The sequence below is a fragment of the Tiliqua scincoides genome, chromosome 7 (assembly GCF_035046505.1).
Source record: "Tiliqua scincoides isolate rTilSci1 chromosome 7, rTilSci1.hap2, whole genome shotgun sequence".
In the NCBI taxonomy this organism is placed as follows: domain Eukaryota; kingdom Metazoa; phylum Chordata; class Lepidosauria; order Squamata; family Scincidae; genus Tiliqua; species Tiliqua scincoides.
Genome location: NC_089827.1, coordinates 35,068,328 through 35,085,238, shown reverse-complemented (window position 1 = coordinate 35,085,238; position 16,911 = coordinate 35,068,328). Strand labels below are relative to the sequence as shown.

Sequence of the window (16,911 nt, the reverse complement as noted above, 5' to 3'; positions counted from 1 at the left end):
ATTTACAAAGCGACTGCAGGGAAGGAAGGAAGGAAGGAAGGAAGGAAGGATGGAAGGAAGGAAGAGCAATGTACTTTGTGAGTGAAAACTGGGACTGGCAGAGCCACTGCATGTCAATTCGAAAGTCAGTCCAATATTGTGTTCTGTAGAGCTTATCCTCAGGAAAGTGTGTGTAGGGTTGCAACCTCAGTGCCTCCTACAGTAAGAGTGTTTCTACATGTGACACTAGAAATTAATTCCACTCTTTGCAAGGATGAACTTAACAGCAATTGTCATGAAAGGCAAGCAGCAAAATTAATAATTTGTGCCTTGTCTGCTGACGTCTCCTGCGCTTGCAAAAACAAGCAAACGCGTGCTTTATAGATCAAATGTTGGCGTCAAATAGGCACCAATTTAGTTGGAGTATTAAAAATATGAGTTCCAGTGAGAATGAAAATATGGAACTGTGTTACTTACAGAGTGCAATTGTACAGGAATGGTATTTGTCATGTTGATCTGTGTTTATCCCTATTTGGGGGGGGGGGTGTCTCAGAGACCCGAGATAACTATCTCATGCATTTTTTCCCCCTTCTGGCTCAAAGTCTCTTGGAAAAATGACCAAAGCAACTTCTTTTAAACTTTATTTTTTACTTAAAAAGAAAAAAAAACTACAAACAATATTCAAACACCAACCCGTGCACAGAATGAAAAAAATAAAAAAATAATAATTTTGACTAAATTTCTCCACTCAATTACCCTGATATACAGTGCAAACTAGTATAAAAAATACATTAAATAGATACTGGCTGTATTGTATAAATCAAGAAACAATTTCCAAAATATTATCAAATATATCCATCTGGAATTGGCATCTATAAGCCGTTTGTTCATAAGTAGCAAGTGTCAAGAGGCTGTCAGACCCATGTGTAATTAATGGGAGCTCTTAAATCCCTTCTTTGACAAACATTTAGGACACAATCCTAACCAACTTTCCAGCACTGACATAGCTGTGCCAATGTGGCGTGCACTGCATCCTGCAGTGGGGAGGCAGTCAAGGGGGCCTCCTCAAGGTAAGGGCATGCTTGTTACCTTACCTTGGGGGCTGCATTGTGGCTAAGTCAGTGCTGGAAAGTTAGGACTACGCCCTTAGACTTCAAGTCACGGGCATATAATTCAGGATAACATGAACATCAGTAAATATTAGTTTTTGTTCAGTTGCAATATTAATTTTGTTGATAACTTCTTCCCATGACCCAAAGCAATTTATAGCCCAATCCTAACTTGCGCTGGTGCAGCGGGGCATCTTGTTAGATATACCTGCTAATTACCATCACCTATATGGAGCCTGAATGGCAGACCAATCCTAACAAACCCTTCCGTGACATGATGCACCTGCACTGAAATGACAACCATTGCATCCAGCACAGAAAGAGAGGCTGCTGGAGGTCCCCTTCACTTGGGGTAACTCCCAGCACTCGCTATGGGGCTACCCAGGCTCAACCAGTAAAAGCAATGGCACAGGCTGGAGCAGCCTCATGTTAGCAGATCAGGCTGAGAAGGGGGGGATAGGATCCAGTGGGATCCTCTGCCACTGTCCCTGCCCCGCCTCCCATGCTTGATCTGCACCCCCTGCCCTCTTTCACCCTGTCACACTCCCACCTCCATTACACCCTTCCTCAACTGGCCCAGAGTAAGCCTACCTGCTCCAGTGGGTGTTGGTCTCTGACTGGTGCTGGCAAGCTGGCACAGGCCTGTCCATCAGCGCCATGATCCTTCATGCTGCTGCAACATGCCTTCCGGCACATTCATGACAGTGTGTGCACCCATTCCACCAGTGATAGCCAGTTTAGGATTGGGCTGTGAGTCTGTCCATCCCCTGAAATCAACTAGGGTGGCTGTCCTGTGTATACTTTCTATTGTGGACCCATGACTGGTTGCCTCCCCAAAAACGTTAGCACTTTATACTTAATGAGATCCTGTTTACGGATCACTTTTAGGAGCACTTTTAGGAATACAGCAAAGACTTTCCTGGTCAGTTATGAAACCTGTAATCTTTCATTTTGCAATGTGAGCACAGGATACAATAGCTGGAGTTGCCACCATATTTTTTCAAAGGCAACGTTTGTAGTCAAATGCAGATTTTCTTACACTGTCCAAGAAATTTAAAGGGAACTTCACAGAAGGCTAGTGGGTCAGGGATTGGTTACACATCTCTTAACTATAAGGCTAAATATTTAAGTTAGCATCTATGTGTGTCTCTGAATCAACAGTCCTGCACACACATACTCGGAAGTGGGTCTCTTTGAAGTGGTGGGACATCAGAATAAACATGCCTTTTAGGTAAGTGGATATTAACAATGCCTTTGAAAACTCTGGCAGGCCTGAACTGTAGTTGCCATGTTTTTCCCCAGCAGGGTTCTTATGCCTTTAATATGTACATTTTGACAGTCAACAGCTAAGATGTTGTTCATCAACTTCACCTGTTGAATTTCTGCAAGTTATGAAGCTGTTATGTGTTTAAAACATCCCATCAAAGTGGGGGGGGGAGAGACCCAACTGGTCTAGAAATGACACTCTGGAGGTGTCCATTTTTTCCTTTTGGAGTTGACAAAAGGGGATTTTAGCTGGCTTCTCTCTTCCCATGTTTCCGATTTGCTGCAGCAGACGAAGCGGGCTTGCCTTCTGGAAATGGTCTCTCCCCAGTCTTCTGCCCTCTTGAGTGCATATGTGAGAAAGACAAGAAAAATCTGTACACTTCAGAAACCCAATAGGAGGCAGCAGCTGATCTTCCCATCATCATCCTAAAAATAAGCCACTCTGGGGCTTATGTCGGTTTCATCCAGCAGAGCAGATCTCTGCTGTCTGAATGATATTGGCCACACCAGCAGTAGGTGTTGCTGTGCATTGTGAGTGAGGGGGTGTGAGTGTTTTTGAAGGTAAGATGCTCTACTGAGTTTGATGTGGACTTGAAAAAGTAATCTCTACTAATCTTTCCACCTCCTTTCTGTCATAACATTTGGGACAAAGTGCTCCCCCCTTCTTTGTACTTCTTCAGAGTTTACCGCTATAAAGGGCTTTAATGATTTCTTCACCGGCTCTGTAATGTTGCTGTCTTTCACTGGCTAGACTGGAGATTATATTTCTTCTTATGGAAATGGTCACAATAACTTTTCACTCCTAGCATGTAAAGTCTGGTGTATAATCTGAAGGCAGACAATGTAGCAGGATGGCACTGCAGAGAAACTGTGTAAATAGCTGCAGAAAGGATGCTTTGAGTTGTTGTTTTTTAGTGAGAAAAAGAAGGAAATAAGGATATTTGTTGGTTTGGTTGCAACTGCTAGTTTTTAGTGTCATTTTAATGTTTACGAAAAGTGCAAGTGTGATCCTAAGTCTGTATTTTTCTCTGTAGTTCCACTGAGTTCACTGAACTTAGCGAGGGCATAATCCAGCCAAAGAAGATTTAAATCCTGTTGATATCAATGATGGAAACATATTTAGCAACATGTTTAGCCTCTCTTACTGAAATCAACTGGACTTTAGAGTGTTTAATTTTAGCAAGATCATGTCCCGATTATCTGATCTGCTTGATCTAAACTCCAGAAAAATCAGCAAGAGGGAAAAATGTTTTCATGGGATTCTGGACACACACACACACACACACACACACACACACTAATTATAACCTGTTACTGCTTTTGGGGAGGACAGCAGGTAAGAAGAGTTTATTACGGTGGTGCTTGAGATATTACCTAGAACTGCCAAATCGAAATAATCCACATAAGACTGAAAATTCAATAGAAGAGCCAACAGTACATGTCATAGGTAGGATTATTGATCTGAGAATACAAATTGCATAAAATATGATTTAACTGGGACCTGTGTTATCTCACAGATAACAATGAGTTACTTGGGTTGTTTTGGAGAAAGTTAGGCTTTATTATGACAGCAGTTTATGCTAGCATATTAAAAAGAGTTGCAAGCCAGATCTTCCTCTACACCTTTCCCAAGTACTGCTATTAGAACATAGATTTAATGTTATGTTCTATAACATTACATTATTCGGAAATTCAACAGCTGTGATGTTGATTATTTATCTGCTTTGGTAATGAATTATATGGGGGGAGAGGTAGATCAAGAGAGTACTGAGGCAGTAGATAGCACAAAGAGAGGAGTTGGTACAGTGAACAAAGTGTTGGCTTCAGGTCAATGAGACTCAAGAAAGGGGTGTGGCTCAACCGAGCACATGTGTCACACTTGGAAGGTCCCAAGTTCAATTCCTGTAACCTCCAGGTAGGGCAGAGAAAAATTTCTGTCTGAAACCCTGGGACACCACTTCCAGCCTGTGTAGACAAACTCAGGACTGATTTGTTGTAAGGTTGCCTCCTATGACCCTCTGTGCTCAAATTCTGCTCTGCCATGAAGCATGCTGAGTGCCCTGGACAAGTGACTTTCTCAGCCTAACCTTCCTCAAACAGTTCTTGGTCTGATAAAATGTATCTTGCTTTGAATTCTTTTGAGGAATGATGCGATATAAATATGAAAATCTTAAAATTGTTGGAATTTGGAAAACTAGTTGTTGTTGGAAAGGAAAGCTAGTCTTTCCATCTTACCTATCCTGTAAACATATGCTGTACACAAGAGCCAGAACAGATTTTATCGGTGGTTCTCGAACTGTGGGTCTGGGACCCATTAGTGGGTTGTAACCCAATTTTTGGTGACTTGCAAAACTGATAGGGCAAAATAGGGCAAATTAGGGCATAAGAGTTAAACAAGGGTTAAACAAGCTGTTACTTGGAGCACTGTGGCCCAGTCACCATTAAAGCCACACCTCATGGCATTTATAAATCAGGCAGCAGTGTCTAGGGGCAGGTGTGTTAAACATAAAGCCCACAGGCCAAATGTGGTCCCCTGAAGCAATTTATCCAGCCTCCGTTAAAATTGGGCTCTCTCAGCTTGATAATTGCACTGTCTCATATCTTGAAAATACAAACAAGTTTTGCACATTTTCCTTTCTGACATTTGCAGCTAATGAGTTTCTGTGTGAAAAGAGAGTGTTTATTTCTGGTCACCATCTGCTGAGTGGGTCACTCTCTGCTTAATGATGTCACTTCTGACCCTCAGCAGGCACCATGAATGCTCTTGTTCTAAAGCAGGGGTGTCCAAAGTTTTTGGCAGGAGGGTCACATCAACTCTCTGACACTATGTCGGGGTGCCAGGGAAAAAATAATTAATTTACATTTAAAATTTGAATAAATTTACATAAGTTTACATAAATGAATATATTAAAGATGAACTTATATGAATGAATGACAGTCTTGCAATAGCTCAAGGCCTATAAAAGGCCTTGCACAAAGCAAGGCTGGCCTTTCCTTTGCTGCCGCTACTGCATCACAGATGTGAAACAGCAAGCAGTAGAGGGAGCCCTCATCCCACAGCTCACACAAGAGGTCAAACAGTTCCCCTCACGCTGAGAGCAGTTGCGTTGGGCCAGTGTGGTCTCCAACAAATCTCCAGAGGGCCAGAGGCTCATTGGAGACTGGGGCCTCCCTGAGGGCCGCATTGAGAGGCCTCGAGAGCCGCAAGTGGCCCCAGGGCTGGGGATTGGGCACCCCTGTTCTAGAGCCTCTAAAAAGTCTGGGAACCACTGAATTAGATTAATGTAGCATTAGGGAAAGTAGATACTATGGAAAGAATGGAAAATATTTAAAAAATAAGATTGTGGTATCTTCTGATCTTTGTTGTGAATTAGGTTCACGCTCCAAAACTGCACCATCAACGTAGAAGAGATACAGATCTACATATGATGAAACATAAAGTGCATTTTCTCAGTAGTTACAGATACATTTCCATGCAAGGAAAACCAACAAGCTGGGATAGCAGAGTAGCTAAGAGACAGAGCTACAAATCAGGATGTCCCTGGTTTGCAACTCACATCCGTCATGAACTCTCACTAGGTGGCCTTAGGCAAGCTGCTCATTCTCAGCCCCAGTTACAACTTGAGGAGGGGGGCAATAATATTTACTGGCTTGATGCTTGTTATAAGGATTACATCAAGATAATGTATTTGTTTTCCACACTTGGACAGCACTAAATGCTAAGTATTGTTATCCTTAAATACAAAAAATAAACTAGATAATACCCCTTGCTTAAAAGATTAGCTTTCCTACGATGTGATTTCCCATTACATTCTGAAAACCGTTCCAGTTTTGATCACCCGCTTTGAATACAATTTGTCAGAAGTTAAAGATGTTCCCTCTTTTCCCACAGCCGTCTCTCCAATTGGATATATCGCAACCCAGTGTTTTTAGCGTAACTTCAGTTCTTTCTTAAACATGTACGTCACTCCCTGTGGGAGCAGCCATGCCTTCATGTTAGTTATAATATGAGTATCTTCACTCTTATTGAGACAATCTTGAGCCAACTGTGGAACTTTCATTGTTGTGGCCATGCATATGAGCTACTGCAAACTACAGTTCAGGCATTTTTAGTTGTTAGGCCTACCATTTGAAATCTGAGAAGCCCATCTGCTTGTTGAGCAGAACCATTGAGCATTGGTTCTGCTCCATTGGGCATGGAGCAGAACCAATTTGCTCATGACTCATCTGCATTATCTCAATATGGATCCCTTCCTGATCCCTGTTGACCCACCTCCTTTCACATCCCTGCTCTGCCTCTACAAGGCGTTTTATTTCTGTCTTTGCTCTTTGCCTTTAACACCAGCTGACACACTAAACAGTAAAGATTTTTTCCAGTTTCTTCATCTCCGTGCCAGAAAAAAACTTCATTGGCTTGATTGCAATAGGGCTAGTTCTTACAGACAGGTCAGTATAACTTTAGACTGCAAGTAGTGGTCAGAAGACTCAGAGCTTCTGCATAATGAAATGAAACCTTGCACATAGAAAACTAGCATGGGGAAGAGGGGTTTGAGTCTATGTTGCTCACTTCCGTGCAGGGCTTTTCATTGTTGCTGTTGGTGGTTTTGTGTGTGTGTAAGAGTATTGTGTGGGGTGAGTTCTGAACTACAGTATGAAGTCACGCAACCCAGACACCAGTTTACCAGTTCATTTACTTGTGATAACAATATCTGATATCAGGCTGCTCATATAAGCACATGAGAAAAGCCGGGGGGGGGGGGAACAGTGATGTGCTGAGTAGTCAGAGAAAGGGCTCCTACTTCAGTTTCAAGGCAGAAGGCCTCACACCAATAGGACCTGCCTCACTGTAAAACAATTCCCGCCCCCCCAGGAGTAACATGGTAAGACAGATGATCAAGGATTGCGCGTGTATTTTCAAACTCCTAGGGTCATTTTTTACTCTCATCCAAGGGAGCCTTCTGATTTTGCATGGCGTGTGTACAGATGACTTCTGACGTGTGTGTATCAGTCATGTCCGTAGATGTAGTTGTGTTGGATCCATTTTGATTGCTCTCTTTCTTGATGAAAATTTGCCATAGGTCACTCTGGAAGTCCCTTTGGATACAAAAGCAGAATTCTAAATATTCCCAAGAAATTAGCAAACAAGAAAATATCCTGCAAAACATGCTTAGCAGAAATGAAAGCAGAAGTATACACACACCAAGATAGCTTTTCCCAAGTGCCTTTCAGTCTTTGGAACCCTCCCATCCCCCAGTTACTATCATTCTCCAGCATAAGTAAACTCAGGTGTCTTGTTTCAGTCCGAAGGCACTGAGCACTAAAGCTGTTATGACTCCTCCAAGCACAAGGCCACATATCTCACTGAACACCCAACGCATGTTAATAGGTTTTAAGTTTAGCCCATCTCCTGCAGTGAGTGGTTGATTGCTTCCGATTTCGAGCCAGGAGCCAGAACTTCCATGCGATTCTGTTTAACACGGCTGTTGAAGATACAAGAGAAATAAGGAAACAAAATGAGAGCCCCAGCATGATCCCTTACCCTCCTGCAATGTGAGATGGGGGTGTGCCCAAACGAACACAGGAGATACTATGCTGTGGTGTGCTCCTCAGATGACAGGAAGAGTGGAAGGGTTACTGCTGATCAGGAAGACCTTCAAAATTGTGTTGTGCTCTGTGAATCAAAAGAGGAAATTGTTCTATAATCAAAGATTATAGACAATCCTACACAATAACTTGATTTACTTAGTATTAAGGATGGTAGGCAGCTACATGTGGCAGAAAATGAGATGTAGGTTGCACATTTTTCTGAGACTAAGCTGCACTGAACACAAGCTGGAACTTGCTTCTGTATAAACATGCAGATGGGTATTGGGGGGAATTCTAAATGTAGGTGTCCCAAGGCACTGTCTGAAGATACATGGCATGTGTGGCATAATCCAGTCTATGTCCCACCAGTGTCTGGATGTAGCAGTTTTTGGAGGCCCCTGCTGAGTGGAGATTCCCCATGAAAGAAAGGTGGAAAATAAAATGTTTAGTAATTTGGTGGTGGGTGAGTGGGGTGGAAACAATGTATATTAATGTAGACCACTTCAGATCTGATGCCTGGCATTCCATAGCCAAGGTCATCAATTCTATATAGAAGATGTGCAATGCAGCCTTGGGGGCATGGCGCTCGAATCAGGCCTGATTTTGGTTTTGATGTCTGTCTGCCAGTGCAAGGTTGCAGGTGTTCCAGGAGCAAAGCCTGCAGTGGTCCCTAGGTACTCCCTGCCCACCCCCTGATGACATATTGGGTGCACCTACTGAAACTAGTAGTGAGGATTCCAGGTTCAGTCTCACCAGCTGTTCCCTTTGAGGCATGTGGGTCCTTGACTAGTTCCTGACCTGGCTGGCTGGCTGGCTGGAACTGTACTGCATTGTTGTTAAATGGGCAAGGGGACATTGCTTGTTACAGACTAATTCCAACATGTGTAATACTATAAAGTTCTGGAAACAATGGCCTAAAGAGTGGAGAGGTCACACTTTTTAATCTGAAAGGGATATGACCGTGTTCTCGGGTTGTTACACTCATGTGGTCAGCACTGCTTGTAGGCTTTGTGTTCCTGTCCACAGGGACCAATAGCATAGCGGGGGGTGGGGGTGGCAAAATGGTAAGTACTGTAGTTGCCGCAATGCACAGTGGAAATGGCACCTCCCATTCACCATCAAAGCCATTCTAGGCACTTAGGAGCATCACTTAGGAGATGCTATTGATTTAGTGAGTACCTGTGCATTACCGTCACTGCCTGGACACTTTGATGGTGAGTGGGAGGGGCCACTTATAAAGCGCATTGTAGCACCTGCAGTACTCACCATTTTGCCCCCCTCTAGCTATGCTACTGACAGGGACTCTTTTAGTTATATGATTTCCAAAGGATTATGGGGCTTGCTGGATAAAGTGATGTCTTTGTGCCTGGGCCAAGGGGAAAAAAAAACACACACACACACACACCTGTGCATTATCACAAATTTTGGGATGTTTTTTGCTTTTGACAGTACAACTGACTGAGTGGAGAAATGAAAGTTGCCTTTTGTGGCAGTGACAACCCTTCTGCCTATAACATCACTGGTGGCTTCTTAAGGAATGTCTGCTTTCTGGATGCCCTCAACTTGGTACCTCATGTTTTCCTCTTATTTATTACCTTTCCCATTTTGTTCATTGGTAAGTAATCCAACTGCCAGTATACGCCTTGCTTGTTTAGTGCTTTCTTTTAAAAAATATATAAATAATTTGATAGAATACATCTGCAGTATTGTGTGCATACTTTTGGAGCATGTGGCATGTATATTCTCTACTTCATAATCAATCAATCAATCAAAATTCTGCCCCAGATGAACCCACATTTTGGTGTGCGCTAGATTTTATTCCCTCTTTCTGACACTGCTTTGTCCCTTTTCTTTCTTAAACCAGACATAAATCAGAAAAATGGTTGGCGTATATCTGAGGAGACCCATAGGCATTCTGGCAGACTACTGGGGATGTATTTTTACTTACCCCATGCTGGCTATCTGATCACCCCCTTTCACTATTGGATGCAGCACATGCTTAACCAGTGTGGTTTCATCTGCGCTAATGGTGGGGGATAAGATTGGGCAGTGTGTTACACATGCACCTCAAACAGCTCCTTTTAAATCTGTTTTGGAATATTCTTGGTTTCAGGATGGGGAAGCCAAAGCTCCAAAGTCCAGATCCATCACAACACATGGCTCCACTTTCCTGGTCACAATCTACGCTGGATCCTGACATTCACCCTCCTGTTTGTGCACGTGTGCGAAATAGGAGAGGGCATTGTTTCAGATACGTAAGTGCTTGAAATTAGAACAAAAACCTTACTAAGGATGCAATCCTAACCAACTTTCCAGCACTGGCATAGTAATGCCAGTGGGGCATGTACTGCATCCTGCAGTCGGGGAACAGTCATGGAGGCTTCCTCAAGGTAAGGCTGTGTTTGTTCCTTTACCTCGGAGTTGCACTGTCCTTATGTCGGTGCTGGAAAGTTGATTAGGATTGCAGCCTAAATTGTGTAACAAAGGCCCAAATCCTAACCAACTTTCCAACGCTGGCATAGCGGTGCCAATGGGACATGTGCTGCATCCTGCAGTTGGGTATCACTCACAGAGGCCTCCTCAAAGTAAGCGAATGTTTGTTCCCTTACCTCAGAGCTGCATTGCCCTTAAGTCAGTGCTGGAAAGTGGGTTAGGATTGTGCCCAAAGTTGTTGATTTGGTGGAAACAATGACTTCCTTTTGCAAAAATGCCCTTGTTTCAAAAGGTTAAGAAATGGCTCTTCCATTTAGCACTGTTTTCCCAGATGTAAGGGACAACTTGGCGGGAAAATGCAAAGAACAGGTGATACATTTCATTTGCCTGATTATCTATCTATCTATCCTCCTCCTCCTCCTCATCATCATCATCATCACCACCACCACCACCACCACCATTCTGTTCTGCAACTTTTACAAAAAGTTACGATGATCAAAATATGAAACAAATTTACATATTTACTGGAACAAATTTACTGTACAAATTTACTGAAAGATGGAAGGCTTGGGGACATAGGACACCCAGGTTAATTGTTATGTGAATGTTCCAAAGTTCATCACGTACTTTGTAACCCTGTCTTGTTAATCTTTGCAACAACTTTGTAAGCAGCTTTGTAAATAAACACACAAAAGTCCTTAGGCCACAATAGAACTACCATCCTGCCTGGTCCCACGTGCTAGCATAAGCTGTTTCTGCCACACCAACTTTCCCTAAGAAAGAAGACCCTCTTTGAATTTTTTTAAGCCTTCCTGCTTCCACCTTATTTGTTGGGGGCAAGTAGGCAAGTAGCTGTTTACATGTGTGTTGTAAGGCAGGTCAACAATATTATTCTACCCATGTGGTAGATAGGATTGAGGTACAATAAGTATAGTAGCTTATTTAAAGCTACTGAAAAAGTCCATTGCCAAACTGAGATTTGAACCCAGTTTATTTTTCATATTGACAATGCCTCATATTGAACATGCCTCTATTCACTTGTAGACGTTTCCCCTCCCGTCACTTGCATCTCTTCCTTCCTGCCATAATGGGATTTGTTGCTGCTACAACATCTATTGTTTATTACCACAATATTGAGACGTCAAATTTTCCAAAATTACTTCTGGGTAAGTTGCTATTTCTTTTATCTTATGCATTCAACAAGCTGCACGCACACACTGGGCCTTTTTGAGGCAACTTGCATAACCTAAGACATGCTGTGACTGTTTTATGCAAGAAGCAGGAAAAGGGAAGGAAACTCCATACAGAGGCTTGCATGGCAAGCAGAGCTCTCGTGGGGCCCTTCCCCTACCCCGGCTTCTGTTTGGCCTGAAATTGGGCTACTCCGGAAGCAATTGGCAGTTGCACAATGATACCAACATATCACCACCAATTTACTTCTGGATGCTGTGCTGGCAGCCAATGTAACACCTGACCTGGGCAGCCACCACTTGTCACTGTAAGTGGAGGGGCTGTGCAGCAGGATGATCTGCAAAAAAAAAAAAAAAATGTGTGGAGCCTCACAAGGGCCCTGCAGAATTGGGCTCTGCATTTCCTACAGCCAACCCTGACTTGTGTGAAAGCACCAACAAAGGACTATTTCATCTGCAACTGCCTATAGCTCAGACGTCCATAACTTGGAGACCTGCTGTATTGCTAAAGCACTCTAAATGCCCTTATTTGTTCAGATCATTGTCTCACTTCAGAGATCCATGCAAGCTCTGACTGCCCCCTGGCATGCATGGGGGGGGGGGATGGTTTGTCTCAATTCATTCTGATAGGAATTGATTTGTCTGCTGTAAGAAATGCACATGAGAACTTGTTCCCTCTATGGGGTGACTTGGAGAACTCTATGTTCATCTAAGGCAAGGGTCACTAAACTTTTCTGCCAAAGGGCCGCATCAAACATCTGGCATAGTGTCGAGGGCCGGGGAAAAAAATCTAAATCTAAGATTTAAATAAATACATTAGAATGGAACTTAGATGAATGAATAAATGGGCTCAAATGTCCAGGATTTCTCCAAACACCAACAAAGCCCAAAGCACACACTTAAACACAACTGTGACCCTGCACGTGCCCAATCTCGTCTGATCTCAGAAGCTAAACAGGGTCAGGCCTGCTTAGTACTTGGATGGGAGACTGCTTGGGAATACCGGGTGCTTTAGGCTTATACCATAGTCTTTCAAGACTGAAGGTTGCCAACCATTCCCCCACCTCACAAGCACAACTCTGGTTGTGTCTGGTCAACTGGGCCAGAGGTACTCAAGGAATCAGAGGCTGGCCGCAGGCTGCATCTGGCCCCCGGGCCAGGGTTTGGAGACCCCTGATCTAAGGTGTGCCCCAAAGTCCTTGAAACATCTATAGCAAGAAAAAGGGTTGCAGATCTAGAATAACAACCTCGTCACGCCCATGCTGATGCAGCTTATAGGCCTGTTATCTGTTTATTATGTTGAATTTTCCCCACTGAATTGTTCCCATATTGTCTGTTTCCAAACTAGAGATATACGCTTTAAATTCTGGATCAATTGACTGGTTGATTAGTGGTGTGTATTTTGTTTTCTACTCATTTATATGTGCCACAGCTCTCTTTCTCTACTGGGTCATGGCCTTTGTCACCAAAACAATCAAGCTGGTCAGGTATTGCCAAGAAGGAGTACCATTTGCTCAGCTTCGTTTCTGCATCACTGGAATTATGGTAGTGCTCTATGGACTGTTAATGGCAGTGGAGATCAATGTCATACGTGTTCGGGTAGGTGTTCCTTATGCTGCTGCCAATTTTACAATGCTGTCTACAAACCATTGCACAACATAGGCAAATGTAGGTCTCAGTGAAGTGGATTCCTCTGGTCTCTTAGTTCTTGGAGTGATTCTTTACTGGTTTGCAGATTTAGGACCCCATAAAACAATACTGTAATTACAGGTGCATCATGCAATGGCTTTGAAAGAGGGAGGCCATCTATCCATTACACACCAGTCCCCCATATTCTGCACATCCTGGGAACTTCTTGTGTGGTGTCTTCTTCACATATTCAGGAGGAGCTCCATGAATTTAATGTGTATGTGTATATGGGATGGATCATTAGACTAATTGAAGGATAGCAGATAAAACTATCTAGTTAGAAGTTCATTAACACTATCTATACCTCTGCTGACCAGGTGTGGGGGTTGCATAGTGGGAACTGACTCCATCATGCCTTGCTTGAGAACTTCTTGGGGATATTTCTCTGGTCGCAGTTGGAGATACAGATGCAATACTACACACACTTACAGAGCAGTAAATCCCACTGAACGCAATGGAACTTACTTCTAAGTAAAATGCATAGGATTGCCCACACGTGTCATTACTAAGATCGATGGATCTTTGAGGTGATCCAACAAAACAATTATTTTGTTCTACTCCTCAAAATAAAAGTTATTTGGCTGAGCAAGCGCCAGTACACACTGTCACAAATGTCCTATAAGGCATGTTTGTGGGCATTCGCCCAATGCCAGAGCTGGCCCAACTTGAGCCTGCGCTGGGACAGTGCTGCTAGGAGACCAGTGGTCCATTGCCAGCACTTGCTCAGAGCGCCAGGCAGCAGAGAGGTAAGTTGGGGCAGGAAGGAGGTGTTCCAGGATGGGTAGAAGGCAGGGGAAGTTGAGGCAGGGGGAGGGAGTGGGGCAGAACTGACAGAGCTCAGCTCTGACAGATCCAGAGCCCCGTGTTGGACCTCGCAGCCCAACATGGGGCATCCTTACTCTGCGCTGGCTAAATAGCCAATGCAGAGTCAAGTAGCCCCATTGAGGGCTGCTTCTCTTACTCAGGGAAAGGGACAAATGTCCCATTCTCCTGAGGAGCCGCCGCCAGCTTTCTGGTGCATTCAGGATTCCACAGCAGCCATTTTGGTGTCGTGGCACCCCCATGCACTGCGCAACACAGGATTGGGCTGCCCATGAGTGGTAGCATAACAGAAGGCAATTGCTTAAAAATGGCCCAGGCACATGCCACTGAACCTGTTCTATGTTGTTGTTTTTTTCCTCAGAGATATGTATTTTTTACAAATCCTCAAAAAGTTAAGCCTCCTGAAGACCTTCAGGACCTGGGTGTGAGGTTTCTTCAGCCCTTTGTCAACTTGCTCTCCAAGGCAACGTACTGGTGGATGAATACACTCATCATAACTGCTCACAGGAAACCAATTGACCTGAAAGTGATTGGGAAACTGCCGATAGCAATGCGAGCCCTTACAAACTATGTCTGCTTGAAAGATGCATATGAGGAGCAGAAGGTATCTAGATAAGCAGAAAGTGTCCCTGAAAAGCAAGTTGCCCACCTCTACCAAAATTTCCTTGCATTATTTCCTGGTTACGCTGTAGAATAGGCAGAGAGGAGGCGAAACAGGGATGGAACTGGGATGGGAATGGAGCTGGGAGAGGTGGATTGAGTCCTGGGAAGTCCAGGACTTACCCCCCTTCCCGGTTGCAATCCTGCAGCATGGTTCAGCGCAAGCCTACACTAGCAAAATTGCTATCGTAGGCCTGAGTAGACCCACTTATCCCACAGAGATTTACCTCTGGGTAATGGAACAATTATTTTCTTACCTAGAGGAGACCTCCTGGACTGTCCCACCCCACCATAGGATGCAACAGTTGCCATTTTGCATTGACAGGTGGTAAAAGGGATAAGATTGGGGCTTAAGACAAATAAAATTCCCTGTGGGACTCCTACCCATGAAAACTAATAATTAGGGTGTAGACAATTGGTTTCAATTGATTAATTAAATCTGTATAGATATGAATAAGCCTGAAAACTCACTTTCTCTGTCTTTAAGGTGTGCATAAACAACAGCAGGTGATATTTTGGAACAGGAATTTCTTTCTTGTAGAGATTGAAGGGGAAATACCTCTTCCAAGATGGTACTTGCCATCTGCAGTTTGTATGAGTACCTAAATAAAAATAATTATCATCTTAAAAACTCACCAGATTGATTGGGGATGTCAGTTTAAAAAGATTTTTAATGAAAACATCCAGCCAAAACTTGATTAAAGATTGAAGTCCACCTTGGGTCCCTTTGGGGAGAAAGATGGGATATAAATGTAGTAAATAAATAAAAATAAATAAATAATAAATATGCAGCAACTGTTACCCTGCACATGCCCAATCTTGTCTGATCTTGGAAGCTAAGCAGGGTCAGGCCTGGTTAGTACTTGGATGGGAGACCGTCTGGGAATACCGGGTGCTGTAGGCTTATACCATAGTCCTTCGAGACTGAAGGTTGCCAACCAAATTTATTGAAAGCTGCATATTCTTCACAAGGAATCTTTCATGTGCTGTTGGTGAATATATTTTGCTTTTCTTCCTTTTCCAGAAAAAAGTAGCTGACCAGCCAAATCGTATCCCCTCCATCTGGCTAGCCATGTACAGGGCTTTTGGGAGGCCAATCCTTCTCAGCAGCACATTTCGTTACTTGGCTGACCTCTTGGGGTTTGCTGGACCACTCTGCATCTCAGGCATCGTTCGTCATTTCTCTGACAACAACCAAACCAACACTACCTACGTTGTAAGTACCAATCCTGCGGTAAGTTGGCAAGGATGACAACTCTACCTTGGTGTCCTCCTCTACATGCTCAATATATGCATTTAGTTAAAAAGTTTCTGATTCCTTGCATTTAGTCAACACACTTGTTGAATGAATGGGAGCAAGACTGGACACTCTTTCTACAGCCAAGATCTTTAGCTCTCATGCAGCATGGGAGCACCAACAGTGCATTGTGTTGTTCTCTAAACTGATCCCCTGGAAAGGCAATGAGAAGATGTCTCAGTTCTGTTTCTGGTGGAAGAGGCTAAAGATAGTAATTTGTCTACCATTTGACTCAATAAACAGGTATATCTCATTCCACTTAGTGCATGAAGTACTTTGAATTTAAAGTGGTGGATGAAGTGGTAAAGCAAAGGTCTCCTTACTTATAAAATACTAACCTTTGACTATCATCACTTTATCTTAATTAGGGCCCAATCCTATCCAACTTTCCAGCACTGGTGCAGCTGCAATGCAAGCCCGAGGCAAGGAGAAAAATGTTCCCATACCTTGAGGATGCCTCTGTGACTGCCTCCCCAATATAGGAAGCAGTGCATACCCCATTGGTACAGCAGCACCGGCAATGGAAAATTGGATAGGATTGGGCTCTTAGACCACTGTTTTCTTGTTGCTGATCATCTTTTTCAGCCTCAATAGTTTCACATCAATAGTTTGATGTGGCCACTACTATTAGGGTAGAACAGTGTTTCTCAAACTGTGGGTCAGGACCCACTAGGTGGGTTGCGACACAATTTCAGGTGGGTCCCCATTCATTTCAATATTTTATTTTTAATATATTAGACTTGATGCTACCATGATATGTGACTGCATTTGGGGAAATGTTATAGACCTGTACTTTTAACGACCTGTTTAACGACCTGTACTTTTAACTTGTACTTTTACTTTTGTACTTTTAACTATGTATATTCTTTTAACAATGATA

At 43.3% G+C, this 16,911-nt stretch overlaps 1 protein-coding gene and 1 pseudogene across 5 annotated transcripts in view; both read left to right on the top strand.

Moving 5' to 3' along the window:
• Positions 1–2,813: 2,813 nt before the first annotated feature.
• The window catches only part of ABCC9 (ATP binding cassette subfamily C member 9), a 79,180-nt gene continuing 65,082 nt past the window's right edge, over positions 2,814–16,911 (top strand). For all 5 annotated transcript variants that reach the window (XM_066633337.1, XM_066633335.1, XM_066633338.1 and 2 more), the window contains exons 1-7: positions 2,814–2,915; positions 9,390–9,555; positions 10,054–10,195; positions 11,418–11,539; positions 12,996–13,162; positions 14,436–14,678; positions 15,759–15,950. In XM_066633337.1, coding sequence (XP_066489434.1) covers positions 9,411–9,555; positions 10,054–10,195; positions 11,418–11,539; positions 12,996–13,162; positions 14,436–14,678; positions 15,759–15,950 — 1,011 coding nt within the window. In that variant the 5' untranslated portion in view covers positions 2,814–2,915; positions 9,390–9,410. The remainder of the gene's footprint in view (positions 2,916–9,389; positions 9,556–10,053; positions 10,196–11,417; positions 11,540–12,995; positions 13,163–14,435; positions 14,679–15,758; positions 15,951–16,911) is intronic.
• Positions 15,519–15,638, top strand: LOC136658030 (5S ribosomal RNA; annotated as a pseudogene).